We start from the raw sequence: 19,351 nt of genomic DNA on the forward strand, positions 1-19,351 counted from the left end.
TCCAAGCCTTACCTCCTGCCAGCACTTCTCCCCACTCCCACATTCCGTTACACAGCCGGCGGGGGGGAACGGAGGCTCCAGGAAAGAAGCTGGGTGGGAAGCAAGCCCATCCAGCCTCATAAATCAAGTACACACAACACACCAACATTTTAATGGTGATTATCTTTGAGTATATATTTTCTTCTTCTTATCTGTATTTTCATAATTTTTATAATTAGTGAGTATTATAAGTAAAATAACATATAAAATGACAGATGAATTGAATCACAACATCTGGGGATAGCACTCAGGCATCAGTTGTTTTAAGCTTCCAAGGTGATTCTAATGCATAGCGGGTGTTGAGATGCAGGGATGTAGTCAACCTCTCATTTTACAAAATAGACAGCTGAACCCAGAGTGGTTCACAGTAACACTCTGGGCCAATATGTTTGTTGTTCAAAAAGAGAGTTCTTTATGAGATTCAGATTTAACTGAGAAGTGAAATCTCTTAGTCATTTCTATTGTCGCTCTTTTAGATCTCACAATATTACATGCCCAGAGCCCTGATCTGGTGGTTTAAATCAGCCTTACTTAAATCATATATCCATAACATATGAGAGTTGAGGGAAGCTGTTCACTTGCTTCAACTCTACTTAAAATGCTAGTGATATGCCTCATAAAATTCCAGAAGACGGGGCCGGCCCCGTGGCCAAGTGGTTAAGCTCACGTGCTCCGCTTCAGCGGCCCAGGGTTTCGCCGGTTCCGATCCTGGGCACAAACATGGCACCGCTCATCAGGACACACTGAAGCGGCATCCCACATGCCACAACTAGAAGGACCCACAACTAAAATATGCAACTATGTACTTGGGAGATTTGGGGAGAAAAGGCAGAAAAAAGAAAGAATATTGGCAACAGTTGTTAGCTGAGGTGACAATCTTTTAAAAAAAAAAATTCCAGATGACTCCTTCTTCCATTACTTCTCCTAACACTTTTCCCAAGGATTATGGAGAAGAAACCTCTTCAATTTGCCAATTGGATAAGAATATGTTAATTAAATCAATAAACATATTTGTCAAGTATCTACAACATATCTAACACTACTCTAGCTTCTACTATCTGATGTTCAGGGTTTTGGGGTTTGTTCTGTAAAAAAGCAAAGCCATACTGCCAAAATTCTAGTGGGGTCATGTGAAGGGTGATTATTCACTAGGTTGGGTTTTATTCTGTACCGTTTATAAAGCAACAACGAAGCCAAGGCAGGAACCCAGCAACAACCCCAGTTGCCTTCAAGCATATTTAGGAACCCATGAGACAGTCATTTATGAACTGCTGTCAATCTGTGACTGTGAACAGAAAGCACACATGGACACGTTTCAGGGTCAGCGCAATTTTAAAGAAAAGTTAAAGAAAGAAGAGATTATGTCCAATCTGGGAATGAATTATTGATAGAGAGAAAGCAAAGTCAAGACAGCAAGGACATCCACGGAAGGGCAGCTGGCAGATTGTGACAGCAACAGGGCTTCAGGAGCAAAGAAAAGCTAAAGGACCACACAGAGATAGACTCAATCAGTCTCTGATGCCTCAACCAACCACCCCAATTACATTTATTTCCTTAAACTATTTTCAGAAGATCAAGGCATTAGGGGCAGTTTTACGAATGGCCACAGTAGAGGGCCACGAGGAGGATGTCTTTTAAAGAACCCAGGAAAGACCCCCTTCTCCAAATTCCTCCAGCCCAATAGCCATTGTTCATCAACAATAGTTGATTCATTATTTGGTTCTCCAGAGACATGAGAAAGACACACAGACTATCAATCATGAAAGAAACCTTAGAGGTCAACCTTCTACTCAGTACAGGTTGTCTCCTCAAGAGCATGCTGAGATATGTTTGGTCAGAACCTGTTTAAACATGGGTAGTGATGAAGAGCACACTGGCTCGCAAGGTAACCCCTTCTAGTTTGGAATAGCTCTAGTCATTTAAAAGTTTTATTTATTCCAATTTCCGCCCATCAGAATGAGTGCTGCCCTCTGGAACTACAGAAAAGAAGTCTAAACTCATTTCTAACTTTCCCAATATTTGAAAACAGCTGTCATGTCCCACTGAGTTTGCTCTTCTCCAAACTAAACAAACTCTGCTTCTTTATATATTCCTTACCTTATGGAGTCCCAACAAAATGGCAAATAAACTGCAAACAACTTGTCATTTCTGGAAAATGAAAGAGGTGAGTGGAGTAAAACATTTGATTCAGAAGAAAGCAAGGGAGATTGGAGGGAAGGTGGTCAAAATAACAATACTTGGCTTGCTTTTCAACTTCCAAAGACCAGGTAGGCCAGCACAATCCTTCATAAAATCCACATAAGATTTATACCTGCCTAATTGCCAAGGAAATTCTTGACACAATATTTTAATATCAAGGAAATTTCCACAAGATTCCAGTGGGTGAGAAAACCCATTGAACATGCATGCTACATCAGTCAATCCATTTATGACACACATACTAAAGGCTCTATGCATTAAAGATTGAGATCTTACTTTTTAAGAATCAGTAGTATTAAAATGAAAGTACATTCTGCGAAAATGCCTTCTAGAGAGGCATCATTACTGCAGTTCAACACAGACATGCTGCTTAAAACAGCAAATTCCCTTTCCCAGCACCACCCCCACCTCCCCGAACCCCTGGCCAATAGAGATGCTAATCATGAAATGGCACTCACGGGTCAGAAGACTCACCCCCGAGGAACACAGTGATGCTGAGATTCAAAGAAATGCAACATGTGTTGCATCACAATTCTGGTTATGAAGAAAGATCTGATTGTGGTGAGATATTTACTCCTGAGATAATATTGTTGCAAGACTTCCTCCCCACAGAATGAAATCCCTTCTTTTCCACTCCTACAGCATGAAGGGGACTTTGAGTATTTATTCTCTCAGCTGGTACATGCAGAAATCTTGAATCTATTTTCCTCTTTAAAATGTTAGGAGGAAAACTTTTTCCTCCTCCCGTATGACTGGCACGTTATAAAACACTCTTAAAGCCTCAGCCAATACACCCTAAGGGACTAGAGGGGAAAATAGGAGTGATAGCAAAACGTTTGAGCTCACAAAACCTCTACAGCCTGCTGAGCAAGGCAGAGGGTCTCATTATGGAAAAGAAGACAGAGGGTCCCACCTATGTCACAGTAGTGATATTGATAACTGACATGCTCTGAATACTTTGTGCCGGGCATTGCTCTAAGCACTTTACATGGATCAATTCATTTAGCTCTCAACAGCCCTAGGAGGTAAATACTATTCTTATGCCCATTTGACAAGTGAAGAATGAGAATAGAGAGGTTAAGCAACTCGCCCAAGTCACACAGCTAGCAGGTAAGTGGTAGTGCCAGCAATCAAACTCTGGAGGCTGGGTCTCTGTGCCTATGCGCTTACCATTTTTCTATATTGCCTCCCTGTGTGAATGCTATGTGTCACACGATGTATATGATGAGTCACATGAAACTAATTTTGTTTCAAGACCAGCCATCTGTATCAATGAACTTAAACTTGTTCCTGCATGGCCAGAGTGTTCCAGACTGGCTTTTAGTTCTACCCAGCAGAACTGGCACCATCCTGGTTCAGGGCCGAGGTCAAGGCCCAGAGAGACTCTTTATCACCAGTGGGTGGCAATATTGTTACATGGAGCCGTTGGGGTACAGTGAAGGCCTGGCACCCTCCGTAAAAGTGGAAAGGCTGCCTTATGGATAGGTCATTCCAGGCAACCCCCAAAATGCAATTTCTCTACCATCCGCAAAGCATCCAGGATCACACTTTCAGAATCGAGAGGAATCTGAATCAGGAGAACACCCAGGAAATGATTCCTCGAAGGGATTCTTCCTCTGTCCTGCCACAATATCCCTGGTATAGCTCAGTCATAAATTACACATGTGACTTCCTGCTAAGGCATGTCTTTCTTAGGGACAGAGACTCTATAGCCTTTATACTTGCAATTTCAGTCGCCTGTGGGAGATGTTGAGGAAATGGATGAGTAGTTAAATTTCAGTTCCTCAGAGGCAGTCAGTCCCACGCCGTGGAACAAGGTAAGAAAGATCTGCAGAGCCCTCTGTAGTTGACCAAACTGAATCCAGACTTCATGGGGGACTGACTCTAGGGTGGGTTCAGCCAGCCAAGGATCGTCAGAATAGAATGAACCAGAGAAAGCGTCTCAAGACCATGATGGTCCGGGCTCTGGCAACTGCAATATGATCTATCCTTACATTGACCTGGCCCTTCCACAAGGCAGTCGCAGCTTAAGCAGAACAAGCGTCAAGCTGACCTCTGGGTAATTTCAACAAAGTGGTCCCAGGAACTGATGCAGTCAAGGGCTTTCCCTAGAAAATAAACCAAGGATAGAGTGACTATATGAAACCCTAGAAGAGGAACCTGCATTTGTATCCAATGTGAGAAGCTCTAAGGAAGGTCTTCGACTGCAAAGCATTTCTAGTCTCGTGTCCTACGTCTGAAATCCCACTATTAAAGAGCTAGGCCCTTGGGATTAGGTGGATGATTTATGACACATCCAGACATCTGCTAGGGGTTTTAACCATGAAAAATAAGGCAAATAGATGATTTCAAGAATGTCTATCCTTCTAATTTTTAGGTAAAAAGTAATTAAAAATTTAAAATATTGTAGCTTTTTAAAAAAAATCTAGGTTATTTATAAAAGTCAGAATTAGAAAAATATATTTTTTCTTTTTCAGAACTCTGTCAGATATTAAGGACTTGTTTTCTCAGTTAGGAGCACACTAAGCTCTCTATCCTTTTAGTAATAGCATATTAATGTAAGGCTAGTGAGACACACTCCTCTCTCACCACTGAAGGAAAAAAGAACAGTTTACTTTGATGGTTATAAAAAAATATTAATTCATTGTAGAGGATTTTGAAAATATCGAAAGTTCTAAAAAAATCAGAGATCATCTCTATTAACTTTTTCATGCATGTTCTTCTAGTCTTATACATATCTCATATATATACATATACATACATGATTTTTTATAAAATATAATCTACCTCTGTTCACATGCTTCTTTCTTCCTATTTCTTTATGTCTCTTTTCCATTTTCTCTACTTTCAGTCTTTTTCCCTTGTGTAAATTCTGGAATTTTTCTTTATGTGCTTATACATAAGTCTGTTTAATTTTCACAAAGTTAGAGAGGCAAGAACCATTCAAACCTTGATCCTCCCCTAAGGTGAATGGAAAGAAAGATAGATAGGTGGTAAATAGATAGATGGTAAGTATATAGATGATACTAGATAGATATGTAGATAGACAGACAGACAGATAGATGCATAAGGAAAGAAGGAAGGAGAGAAGGAAACATTTGTGTATTGTTTGTTTATGTAGATCTTTCACATATCTTAAATGGTTCTGTGAGCTTTGGTAGACAAAATTTTTCTTACCTCATTTTAGATTCCGCAGGGACCATCAGTCACCTTCCTGGAGCTGTTGTTTCTACATCCCTCTTCCTCATTTCCATGGAAATTCTTTGTGTAGTCTTAAGTTTAGGCCTAGTTATTTGCATTGACCATAACTTAAATGGGCTGTTTCTACACAACTTCTACAGAAACCCCTTCATGTTTTCTGTTTCCTGGTGGCTCTGTAGTTTAGTAGGGTATCTCAGGGCAGGGAGAAGCTCTGAAATACACTCTGTTCTGCCTCACACATCTTCCCTTCCCGCTACCTTGTGCTTCACTTTGTGTCTGAATTCCTTTTATGATACACTCCTTTGGTGGCCACCCAACAAGGATTGGCCATCTTCAATGACAGGAAGCTCACTACCTCTTGAGGTGACCCAGACATTTTTACAGTGTTCTAACAATTCAAATACCTGTCTCTCTGTTGCTCTCACCCACTGCTGCTTCTAACAGCTGGGGTTTCACAGAACAATTTAACCATCAAATGGTCTGCTTAAAAGTTCTTCAAAAAACGATTCTGTTTTCAGTTGTGTCAAAAAAAATAAAATACTTAGGAATAAACTTAACCAAGGAGGCAAAAGACTTGTACACTGAAAACTAAAAGTACTGCTGAAAAAAAATTAAAGACACCAATAAATGGAAAGACATTTTGCGTTTCATGGAGTAGAAGAAAATATTGTTAAGATGTTAATACTACCTAAAGAAATCTACAGATTCAATGCAATCCCCATCAAAATTCCAATGATGTTTTTGCAGAAATATAAAAATTCATCCTAAAATTCTTATGAAATTTCAAGGTACCCCTGTGAGCCAAAACGATCTTACAAAAGAAGAACAAAGTCAGAGGTCTCACACTTCCTGATTTCAAAATATAAAGTTACAGTAAACAAAACAGTGTAGTACTGGCATAAAGACAGACTTATGGATCCATGAGATAGAGCTGAGAGTCTAGAAATAATCCCATATATTTATGGTCAACTGATTTTCAACAAAGGTGCCAAACTATTCAGAGAGGAAGAATTGTCCTTTCAACAAATAGTGCTGGAACAACTGGACAGCCACACACAAAAGAATGAACTCAGACCCTTACCCTAACATGATATACAAAAATTAACTCAAAATGGATCAAAGATCTGAACATAAGACCAAAAACTATAAAACTCTTAGAAGAAACCATAGGGAGAAACCTTTACAATATTGAATTTGGCAATGATTTCTTGGATATGATGACAAAAGCACAGACAACAAAAGAAAAAATAGACAAATTGAACTACATTGAAGTTAAAAGCTTTGTGCATCAAAGAATACTATCAACAGAGTGAAAGGCAACCCACAGAATGGGAGAATATATGTGCAAATTATCTATGTGGTAAAGGGTTAATATTCAGAATATATAAAGAATTCCTACAACTTAACAACAAAAAAAAAACAACTCAATTAAAAAATGGGCAAAGGACCTAAATAGACATTTCTACAAAGAATATATACAAATGGCCAATAAGCATATGAAAAGATGCTCAGCATCACTACTTATAAGAAATGTAAATAATAACCATGAGATTTCACTTCACACCCATTAGGCTAGCTACTATTAAAAAGACAAACACACAGAGGCAGCCCTGATGGCCTAGTGGTTAAAGTTCAGTGCTCTCTGCTTCAGCAGCCCCAGTTCAGTTCCTGGGCGTGGAGCCACACCTCTGGTCTGTCAGTAGCCATGCTGTGGTGGTGGCTCACATAGAAGAACTACTTCTTCTTCTCAACAAAAGAATTGAGAGCAGGATCTGGAAGAGATATTTGTACACCCATGTTCATGGCGGCATTATTCATAATAGCCAAAAGGTGGAAACAACCCAAGTCTTCATCACTGGATGAAAAGATGAACAAAATATGGTAAATACATGTAATGGAATGTTATTCACCCTTAAAAAAGAAGAAAATTCTGAGACATGCTACAACATGGATGAGCCTTTTAGGACGTTATGCTAAGTGAAATAAACCACTCACAAAAGCATAAATACTGTTGATTCCACTTATATGAGATTCGGAGAGGAGTCAGATTCATAGAGACAGAAAGTGGAATGGGGGTTTCCAGGGTCTGGGGGGAGGGATGAATGGGGAGTTATTGTTTAATGGGTCAGAGTTTGAGTTTTGAAGGCTGAAAAGAGTTCTGGAGATGATTGATGGTGATGGTTGCACAACAATGTGAATACAGATAATGCCACTGAACTGTACGCTTAAAAATGGTTGAAATGCAAATTTTATATGTTTTTTACCACATTTTTTAATTTAAAAAAATCTTCAAATATCTGAAGGCTACTGTCATAACCCCAAGTAATAATTTCGAGAGTAAACATCTATTTCCTTCAATTGTTGCTCATGTGACATGAATGAAGTCCATTCATACCCCATTCTGGTCACTCTCCTCTGAATGTTCTCCAGCCACCTATAGCCCATTTAATTCATGGGCCATAGACCTCAACATGACCCTGATCAGTTAACATTGGAACAGATCTATTACTTCCCTCAATCTGGTTACTAGACTGTTATTAATGCAGCCAGAGTTCCTACTAGTTTATTGTCACACTGTTAATTCCTGTAGAGCTAACTGCCTAACTAAAATCCTGAGTTCTTTCCTAACGTGCCACTGCTAAAAATTTTTATCAATTAGAACTTTTTCAGTGATTAAAAAGAAAAACAAACACATAAAATCTATGTAAACTGACTTAAGCAAAAAAGGAATTAAATGGCTCATGTAAATATTCTAGAGACGGTGCTGGTTTAAGGTGTGGCTTGATTCAGGAGTTCAAATGATGTCTGCAGGTATCAGTTATTTCCTTCTCATAGCCCAGCTCTGCTTCTCCTTGTATTGTCTTCATTCCTAGGCTCCATAAGATGTCTCCTAGTAGCTCCCAGTTCGTGGGTGTAGAACAAAGAAAGAATATTGCTCTCAGCAATCCCAGTCAAAGTATCATTACCTTTCATGGGCTCTGATTGGGGCACATCCCTGAATCAATCTCTGTGGCCAGGATAACGCTAGTGCTGGGTGGCTTAGTTCTAGGTCACATGTTCTGCTCCTGAGCAGGGATGTAGTCAACTCCACTGAATTCAGCCCATAGGCTGAAAGTGGAGAGGAGGCGTTCCCTACGGAATAGTCAGGTTAAGATCCCAGCAGGGTGAGGGGATGTTAGGCAACAAAAACTACAGGTTCAACACCCTTTAATTAGTTCAACTGGGTATTTTATGGACTAAGAGACATTACCCTACGTTTATCCCTATTAAACACACTCTTACTAGAATCCTTCTGACAAAGTTATTTGGGGATCCTAATTCTATCAGGCAGTATTCCTTGTTTCTCTCAGCTGCATGTACTCAACAGTATGATGAATGTGCCTTACAGATTTTATTGCACCCAGTGATGACAGGTTATAAACATGTTTATATAACATATATATGTTATATATTATATACATATAACATATATAAACAGGTTATATAAGATATAAACAGGCTATAAACACAGAGTTCCTCAGCCATCCACCAGCATCTTCCTTCTAAGATGACACCACCAGCATCTTTGGATGGGGTCATACAGCCACATACCAGGCCCATCTTTGTCCTTGAGCCTGGGCCCTATTTCTTGTGCCCAAAGATATTGTGAGCAATTGTAACAAAATGTCTAGACTCCTGGGAAGGTTTCTAATAGAGAGTTAGTGTTCTATTCAAAGTGTGGATTCTTTATCTGGCCATCATCAGAGAAACCTTTTTCTCTACATGCCCCAGATTTCAAATGCTCTCTAAACATGCAAAAAAAAAAGCAACAGGAGTAGTAGCAAAGTATATACAGGCTTTACTATGTGCTTTGCCCTGTTCTAAGGGCACATAGGATAAAATATTAACTCATTTATTACTCACAATAAATTATGAGAGAGGTGGCTGTCATAATCAGCATCATCTCCATTTTAAAGACAAGGAAACTAAGGCCCAGAGGGGCTCATTGGCCCAAATTTATACAGCTGGTTAATACAAACCAGGACTTGAACCCAAGGGGTACAGCTCCAGAGTCCTTGCACTTCCACAGAAGTGGCATTTGACCTTGTTGTCCCTCACCTCCCACTTCCAGCCCTCAGGACAATGTACCGGTGAGTATGTGTTGGAAACAACAACAAACCTACCGAGAATAAATCAGGGAGCAACCACTCACTTTACAAAGCAGTTTGTTGTCATAAGTGAATCATTTTCAATAACAAGTTTCTTCTGGGACAGGTCAACTGGTTAAAAAATCATTAATGATTTCCCAGAAATACTGGGACACATAAACCAAGCCAAAGTGTTAGGACCACTGCCAACCACAGATTAATTAGAACTGTAAAGTATCTCGGGCATAATGTCCACATCAGTAGAAAAACACAACTTCAAAAACTTTTCTTACATCCATATATTTTCCCTAAACAATTGCTTGCTATGCTTAGGGAAAAAACACGCGTTGAAGCATTTGTATAGGTAGAGGGGCTCGGCACAGTGTCTCACAGTGGGGCCCCCTGTAAACAGAACTTGCCTCCCAGCATTTCCAGTGCTCCCCTGGGCTCACTTGACCCAAAGTGTTATTGTCACCTTTAGGAATACTGTTAGTGGGTTCAATCACACACAGAGGTATAATACAGGGTGCTACCAAACTCAAAGGAGTTGCATACAGCTCCGTTCCTTCTGGAAGCAACATGTTATGAAACCCCAGATGGTTCAAATCAAGGGGCTTTCAGAAGAGACTACATACAGAGATGTGGCAGCGTTGAAAGAACAATGTTTATTACCAAAGGGAGCCCAGTGAGAACTGGTGTTGGCGAGGAGGAACCTGCTGGTGGGAGAGAAGCATCTACTGCTAGATACGGCACCAGGGGAAGGCAAGAAGAAATGCCCATCTCTCTCTTCTTCCCACCAGTCTCCTGCCAGTGCCTCCCACAGCCCAACCAGAGAACAAGGCGGCCTGGGAGATGCAGTCAGCAAGGGTTGGCCTTCAGGGTACAGAGCAGAGGGGGAAAAGGGTGAAGAGTGCATCTGGAGGACAGAAAATGAGGAGCACAATGTCTCTTTCGAAGGGGGGTAAACTGGGTCATTGAAAGGAAAAGTAACATGTTTCAGATCAAAAAGGGAAACCCAGAGCCAACATGAGGGCCCCACTCCCCTCTCTAGTCTCACTGATTTCGAGAAGCCTAATGCCTGGAGAGAATCATAAAATCTTAGAAGACATCTAATCCCTCAGGCTCCTTCCCTATACAGTAATTAGCCCTTATCCACAGTTTCGCTTTCTATGGTTTCAGTTACCCAGGGTCAACTGCGGTCTGAAAATATTAAATGGAAAGTTCCAGAAATAATTCATAAGTTTTAAATTGCACACTGTTCTGAGGAGCATGATGAAATCTCCTGCCGTCCTGCTCCATCCTGCCTGGGGTGTGAATCATCCGTTTGCCCAGCGAATCCACGCTGTATATGCTACCAGCCTGTTAGTCACTTAATAGCCAACTTGGTTATCAGATCGACTGTCCTGCAGTATCACAGTGCTTGTGGTCAAGTAACCCTTATTTTACTTAACAATGGCCCCAGAGCACAAGAGTGGTGACGCTGTAAATTCAGATATGCCAAAGAGAAGTTGTAAAGTGCTTCTTTTAAGCGAAAAGGTGAAAGTTCTCTACTTAATAAGAAAAAAACCGTATGCTGAGATTACTAAGATCTATGTTAACTTTTATTACAGTGTATTAATTGTTCTATTTTATTATTAGTTATTGTTGTTAATCTCTTACTGTGCCTAATTTATAAATTAAACTCCATCATAGGTATGTATGTAAAGGAAAAAACATAGTATATATAGGGTTTTGTACTATTCATGGTTTCAGGCATCTCTTGGGGGTCTTGGAATGTATCCCCCCCAGATAAGGGTGGACTACTGTATATGGCGACATTACAACATGGCCCACAGTGATCCACCTTTCTTCAGAAGTGCTGAGGGTGCACGTGATCAGGATGACTCAGCCTTCTGCCTGGATTCACAAGACAGGTTTTCATGACTCACTTGTATGTGAGTGACGCTTTGAGTGCTATTTGCTCAGTGAATTTGCTCCACACACTAAGTGTGTCTCTGTTTGATTCATGAAGGTGACTCATCAGAGGAAGTTGATCTGACCATGGTTTATCAGGCAGCATCTAATGGAGATGTCAATGCTCTGACTTCAGTGATTCGGGAAGACCCCTCCATCCTAGAATGCTGTGACAGTGAAGGTGAGCTATTTGTGCATGTTGAATCCTGCAGAATGTTCTGCTCTATCCTTTTAGAGACGGTCTTCAGAGGGGAGCGATGTTAACAAAATTGTATCTGACAGGTCACTTTGATACTGGACAGACAAGGAATACCCTGCCTGTGACTGTGTGCAGGTCCCTCAGTATTTCTCTACATGAGGTTCTTGAAGACAAATATTCAAATTCTTTTACATCACCTCTTATAATGAAGCAGTTGGTTTGGGTTTGTTTTCAACTTCTTTGTAGGAATGACTAAGTAGAGAGATTAAGTAGTTAGAAAAAGGGTATGGAAAGAGGAGGCTATTTTTGGTAGCAATGGATATTGAGAAAGTGTGACTGTTAAAGCCAGAGAGCAAGGACTTCTGCTTCTGGGAAGATGGAGTAGGCGGGCTTTTTTCTCTATTCCTTCTGCTAAATACAACTAAAACTTCTGACATTGTATGTAAAATAAACATAAGAATACTCTGGAAGGTGGAGAGAAAAGGACAGACTGGCTAGGGCCTTGGGACCCAAGGAATGACATGGCAGTAAATTCCCTGGGTATTCTTCTTGCCTTGCATATCCCAGAATTGGAGTTCAACAGGCACAGACCAAAAAAAGCCCCAACAAAAGCCTGCCTTCTAGCCAAAGAACCAGGAAAGGGACCACATAAGACAGAAAACTGTTAGACAATGAAGAATCTACTCCAGCCAAATACCACAAAAAATACTAGGGCCCCAGCATCCCCCATTCCAGCAAGGACCAAGTGGTGACTCTGGACCTCCACCCCCATCTGGTAACGAGGCCCCCTCCCCCTACCTGTTGGGGTAGCGTCAGAGGAGGCCTTCTTGAGAATTAGGACTTTCACCACCACCCAATGATGAAGAGTCTTCTCCCTCAGATGTCAATGGAGGCCATGTAGGGAACCTGGACTTCTAATCCCGTCTGGCGATAAAGAGGTGGCATCCCCCCACTTCCCCTGTGGAGCAGTGTCAGAGGAAGCCAGCTAAAATGGAAGGCTGAAGTAAGATTAGGCAACTCATAACACAACCCCCAAATGTCCAAGTTTCAATAGAAAATCACTTGTCATACCAAGAAACAGGAAGATCTCAAATTGAATGAAAAAAGTCAACCAATAGATGCAAACACCGAGAAGATAGATGTTAGAATTATCTGACAAATATTTTTAAGTAGCCAGGAAAAAAAAATGCTTCAATGAGTAATTATAAACATGCTTGAAACAAATGAAAAATAGAAAACCCCAGCAAACCAATAGAGATATAAAGAAGAACCAAATGGAATTTTTTTTTTTTTTTTGGTGAGGAAGACTGTCACTGAGCTAACATCTGTGCCAGACTTCCTCTTTTTTTTTGTACGTGGGACACTGCCACAGCATGACTTGATGAGTGGTGTGCAGGTCCAAAATTGTGAACTCCAGACTGCTGAAGTGGAGCACGTGAACTTAACCACTACACCACTGGGCCAGACCCAAAATGGAAAATATTAAAACTGAAAAATACAAGAATCATAATTAAAAACTCAATGGATAAGCTCAGCAGCAGAATGAGGAAGCAGAGGAAAGGATCAATGAACTTGAAAATAGAACAATAGAAATGAGCCAGTCTGAACAACTGAAAAAAAATAGGCTCTAAAAAAAAAAAGCCAAAACAGACTCAGGGACCTATGGGACTATAACAAAAGATCTCTCACTGGTTTCTCTGTCCCAGTATTTCTGGGAAGTCGTTAATGATTTTTAACTACTCGACCTGTCCCAAGAAGAGCTTGAGATTCCCTTATCATGACAACAAAGTATTTTGTAAATGTTTACAAGATGTTTTGTGAAGTGAGTAGTTGCTCCCTAATTTATCCATGTACTATGTTTGTTTGTTTGTTTTTAAAGCAGATTTAGGGTCGGCCCAGTGGCGCAGTGCTTAAGTGCACACCTTGCGCTTCGGCAGCCCAGGGTTAGCCAGTTTGGATCCCAGGTGCAGACATGGCACCACTTGGCACGCCATGCTGTGGTAGGCGTCCCACGTATAAAGTGGAGGAAGATGGGCGCAGATGTTAGCTCAGGGCCAGTCTTCCTCAGCAAAAAGAGGAGGATTGGCAGCAGTTAGCCCAGGGCTGATCTTCCTCAAAAATAAATTAATTAATTAAATAAGGCAGATTTACTTGTACATCTGCCTTGAGGCTGGAAAGGAAATGAGGGGAGTCAATGGTTAAATACCACTTGCATGATAAGCACAAGAAAGATTCAGACTGATTGGGTTCAATTCTGGTTTGTACTGACTGACTGTGAATGGAAATGAAGATACAGCATACCAAAATCTGTGGGACACAGCTAAAGCAACACTGAGGGAAATGTATAGCACTAAAGATATTCATTAGAAAAGAGGTAAAGTATCAGTCAATAATCTAAGTTCTTACCTCAAGAACCTAGAAAAAGAATAGCAAAATAAACCCAAGGCAAACAGAAGGAAAGAAATAATAAAGAGAAGAGTAGAAATCAATGAAATCGAGAACAGAAAAGCAATAGAGAAAATCAATGAAGCAAGGAACTGATTCTTTGAAAAGATAAATAAAATTGACAAACTTCTAGCACTAGTGACAGAAAATGAAAGAAGTCACAAATTACCACTATCAGGAATCAAACTGAAGATATCACTGTAGACCCTGCAGACATCTAAAACATGATAAGGAAATACAACAAACAACTCTACACACACAAATTTGACTGTTTACATAAAATGAATCAATTCCTCAAAAAAGAGAAACTATCATAATTCATCCAAAAGGAAATAGATTATCTGAATAGTCCTATAACCATTAAGGAAACTAAATTCATAATTTTAAAATTTCCAGAAAAAGAACTCTTCAGGCCTAGAAGGTTTTACTGGAGACTTCTACAAACTTTTAAATAATAATTAAAATCAATTCTATATAATCTCTTCCATAAAAGATAAGAGAAGAAAACTCTTATCAGTTATGTTTAGGAAGCTAGTGTTACTCTGATATCAAAACCAGAAAAAGATGATATAAAAAAATAAACCTACAGACCAATACTCCTTGTGAATATAGATACAGAAAACCTTAGCAAAATATTAACAAATAGAATTCAATAATATATAAAAAGAATTATACACCATGACCAAATGGAGTTTGTTCTAAGAATGTAAATGTGGTTCAATATTTGAAAATCAATCAATGTAATCCATTATATTGAACAGCTAAAGAAAAAAATTGCATGATCATATCAACTGATGCCGAAAAAACATCTGACAAAATTTTACACACATTCATTATTAAAAACTCTCAAAAAAAAAAAAAGGAATAGAGGGGAACTTTCTCAGTTTGATAAAGAGTATCTATTTTAAAAGACCCTAGGAGGAAAAAAAAAAGGAGCCTAGAGCTAACATTTTACTTAATGGTGAAAGACTGAATGCTTTGCCCCCAGGATCAGGAACAAAGCAAAGATGTCCACTCTCACTCATATTCAGCATAGTGCTGAAAGTTCTAGCCAGTGCAAAAAGGCAAAAAAAAAAAAAAAGAAAGAAAGAAAAATCATACTACTGAAAAGAAAAAAATAAAACTGTCCCGTTCTGCACAGCTTGATTATCTACATAGAAAATCCTATGAAAACCACCAAAAAACTCCTACAACTAAGTGAGTTCAGCAAGGTCACAGTGTACAAGATCAATCCAGAAAAACAAATTGTGTTTCTATATACTAGAAATAAACACATGATAAACAAAATTGAAACCACAATGCTATTTAAAATCACTCAATAAAAAAATAGGTGTGAATATGACAAAATATGTACAAGACTTGTACACTGAAAACTATAAAATGCTGGTGAAAGAAATCAAAGAAGATCTAAATAGAGAGACATACCATGTTCATGGATTAGAAGACTCAATATAGTAAATATGCAATGCTCCCCAAATTCACATACAGGTTTAATGCAATTTCTATCATATCCCAGCAAGATTTTTTTGTAGATATAGATGATTATTATCTAAAATTTATATAGAAAGGCAAAGGAACTAAGATAGTTAAAAACAATTTTGAAAAAGAAGAATGAAGTAGGAGGAATCAGTCTACCCAATTTCAAAACTTACTATATAGCTACAGAAATCAAGACTATGTTGTGTTGGCTGAGGGATTATGGACACACAGATCAATGGAAAAGAACAGAGAACTCAGAAATAGACTCTCATGAATATGCTCAACTATCTTTGACAAAGGTGTGAATGTAACTCAGTGAAAGAAAGCCTCTTCATCAAAGTGCTGGAGCAATTCAACGCCCAAAAGCAAAAAACAAAGAAAGAGAGAGAGTGAGAGTGTGGGAGGGAGGGAAGGAAGAAGGAAAGAAAAAGGGAAGGAAGGTAGGAAGAGGGAGAGGGAGGGAGGAAGGGAGGAAGGAGGAAGGAAGCAAGGAGAAGATAGAGAGAGAGGGAGAAAGAAAAAAGGAAATGTTGCCACTATTTTGGACACAGCACTTCATTGTTTCTTTTATCCAGTACAGATGTCTGAAAGAGTAATAGAAAGGAGAAATTTGGCAAGAAACTGGATCACTGGCTGCAATCTTTCAGTGAGAACAGCAGCCCTGGAATTTATTCGTTCTCAGGGATCTCTGAGAGTCATAGCTTCAGTTCACTTGGAGAAGAATCGCAATCTCAATGTGAATTTCCAATCAAAAGACATCTTAACAAGTCTCAGCTGGGCAAGGGGTCGTGTCTGAGGTTTGGTTTCTTCACCTGAAGGAGTGTGAAGCCCCTGGATTCCACCTCACCAGGCTGGCTTGTTCCAAAAGCTCTGCAAAGTTAATCAGATTGTGTAATTTCATCTCCATTTTTATTCAGGAAGAAAACACATGAAAAACCAAATGCCTTGGCCTAGATTGGTTCCAAAAACAGAGAAGTATTTCAGCCAAGTTAGTTCCTTTTAGCAAGAATTTGTGCAACCCAAGGCTGAGCTACTACCACTGCCCTGTATCACCCACCACCTCCAATGAAAGTGTGGTGGACCTGACTGCCTGGCTGGAGTTGCTTTCCAAAGACCCTTCTAGATTCTTCATTGTTCAAGCCAAGTCAGGATAAACCTGCCTGTTGTGTCCCAAATTATGCTGATTCCCAAAGTAGTAATAAGCAAGTTTTATCAGCAGCACAAAATGTTTTAATCAACCAATTACTTCAAAATTACAGAAGATGTAACCTGGCCAGCAAAATACATAGTTTATATAACTGTAGCAAGGATCATCTTCATGTCTCTTCAGTCCCGTAGAACTCAACAGCTGGGTTTGTGTTGAGGGCAGTTCATTTATCTGCGAAAAGCGTAATAAATGAACAGGGAAATAAAGTCTGCTCACAAATTTCACAAGTCAAACATTTTTAAAGACTGTTGAAATATCTCATTCCAGGATGTACACCCTTGATGCATGCGGTTTCTGGGCGTCAAGTGGACACCGTGAAGCTGCTGTTGAAGATGGGAGCCAATATTAACATGCAGGATGCATATGGCCGCACAAGTCTATGCCTGGCGACCTATCTGGTACCAATTGCATCTGTCATGGGCATTAGGGAGTGGGGTGGGCTAAATGTATCATTATGTGGTCTCACTTGCAGAGGAGTGTTCTTGGATTTATGCAGCCATCCAGTGGAAATAGAACTGGAAGCTTTGCCACCACTTAGAGTTGGTTTCATGGATTTAAGTCATTTGGCTCTTCCTGACAATTCTCTAAGATAGAGGTGATATCACCATTAGAGAAATATTCTTTTCTATCTCAACTGCATCAGAATTTTCCTTGTGACATTTCTGGACACACTTGATACTCCTTCTAGGAATGCCCTCCATTAACACCCTGAGCAGGTAATAGCACTTGAAGCTGCAGTTAACACGGGGTAGGATTAGTTGAGTAGAAGCTGGAGGATGAGGAAGGTGGGGAATGATGAGAACTGGAATGAGTGGAGGCTAGGGAGTAGGGGAGAAATACCAGGCTCTTAAGGGACACCACCAAGCATAAGATTCAACCCACAATCAGTGCTCAGTTTAAAAATTGTGTACATCCAGACCTCATCACATTTCCCAGCATTAGAGCAAGTTTGGTAGGCCTTACTGAAAATCTCCAAGCCTCTCTTCTCTCAAATCCTCCCTGCAACCCTTCTGGGAGACCCCACGGCTCCCGTGCATCCGTGTCAAACAAGTCCTCCTTAGTGCCATGTAAGGGTCATCATTCTCTTTCCTCTCCAATGAGGCTCCTGGAAATCTTCACGATAACCACCGTTGCTGCCAATGCAGCTGCTCACATTTGCTGTTGCTGCCTATTGACAGTGGTGGATTCACGCTGGGCTGGCCCCAGGACGACCTGAAGCTGCCTTCATGAATTAGAACACTTCCCTCCCCCAAACACCACACCTTCCTGCCAAGATCTAGCATAGATTGCAATGGGGCATTGCCCAATTCTCACAGAGATTTTCTTTAGAAGCTACTTTTTCATTTCTATTTGCATGCTCTCTTTCTCTGGGACTCACAGCTGAATCTGGGAAGAATTGTTCCAAGTGTTGGAGTGCTTGTTTTAAATGCAGGTTCCGGGAGTACACCCTAGACCTCCTGAATCAGACGCTGGAGCAGGGCCGGGGTGGTGTGGGAGCGGGGATGTGTCTGCGTGTTGAACCAACCTCCCCAGCAATTCTTAGGCCCACTCCAGTTTGAAAACCACTGGTCTGTGAGTATTCGATGAAGTCCAATATCTCAGAGAGACACAGGACCCTCCCAGGCCCCCTCCTTTCTAGCACATGCCCTGATAACTGCTCTTGCTATGGAGTTTTTTGGTGTCTGAGCTGCAGAAAAGAGAAAAATATGGATTAGGAGATGGAGGAAGGGAGTAGAGATAATTTCTAAAATTGACTGCTACTAGCATGCAGAATAAAGTAAAACCAAGCTGTATTTCTTTCAAAATTCTAAAATTCAAGGGGCCGGCACCATGGCCAAGTGGTTAAGTTCGCATGCTCTGCTTTGGTGACCCAGGTTTTCACCGGTTCAGATCCTGGGCGCAGACCTGGCGCCGCTTGTTAAGCCATGCTGAGGCGGCGTCCCACATGCCACAACCAGAAGGACCTACAACTAGAATATATGACTAGGTACTGGGGGGCTTTGGGGAGAAGGAGGGGGAAAAAAGAGGAAGATTGGCAACAATATTAGCTCAGGTGCCAATCTTTACAAAAAAAAACCCAAAACGTTTGTAGCCTTGATGCCTAACACAGTGCCTGGAACAAAGGAGGCATTCTAAAATGCAAAAAGAAAAAAAATCTAAAATTCACAATTTCACATTTCTTGGGCTAGACAGCTGCGTGAGGGGCTGGGAGGAAGTACTCCTCTGGACCGCAGTGAATAGTAAGCCTGGAGATGTGCCATTTTTGCAGATAGCTCTTTCTAGGACACATTCTGGGGAGCTACATGAGGAAAGTACACCTCCATGACAGCATGTGGCATCACCCTCTTAGTGATGAGCCACCTCTGTGTGGCAATCCAAGGCAGCACCCCTCCCTGGCTCACCCAGTCTCCCTGGGAAGGGTGGGGCAAGGGTGTCCTAGAGATTGCACTGTGAAGTCCACCACTCCCTTCTGGCAATGTTTGAATTCAAGTATTAAAGAGA

The 19,351-nt window shown here is 40.6% G+C and overlaps 1 protein-coding gene and 1 long non-coding RNA gene across 2 annotated transcripts in view; one reads left to right on the top strand and one right to left on the bottom strand.

Annotated features, from left to right (window-relative positions):
• Positions 1 to 12,715, bottom strand: part of LOC138919950 (uncharacterized) — a 54,018-nt gene extending 41,303 nt beyond the window's left edge. Inside the window, exon 1 of the long non-coding RNA XR_011430546.1 lies at positions 12,517 to 12,715. This is a non-coding gene — a long non-coding RNA (uncharacterized lncRNA). The remainder of the gene's footprint in view (positions 1 to 12,516) is intronic.
• ANKRD55 (ankyrin repeat domain 55) overlaps positions 1 to 19,351 on the top strand; it is a 96,560-nt gene that overhangs the window by 15,335 nt on the left and 61,874 nt on the right. Inside the window, exons 3-4 of the mRNA XM_070246824.1 lie at positions 11,578 to 11,700; positions 17,117 to 17,247. Coding sequence (XP_070102925.1) covers positions 11,578 to 11,700; positions 17,117 to 17,247 — 254 coding nt within the window. The remainder of the gene's footprint in view (positions 1 to 11,577; positions 11,701 to 17,116; positions 17,248 to 19,351) is intronic.

The sequence above is a fragment of the Equus caballus genome, chromosome 21, assembly GCF_041296265.1.
Source record: "Equus caballus isolate H_3958 breed thoroughbred chromosome 21, TB-T2T, whole genome shotgun sequence".
NCBI lineage: Eukaryota > Metazoa > Chordata > Mammalia > Perissodactyla > Equidae > Equus > Equus caballus.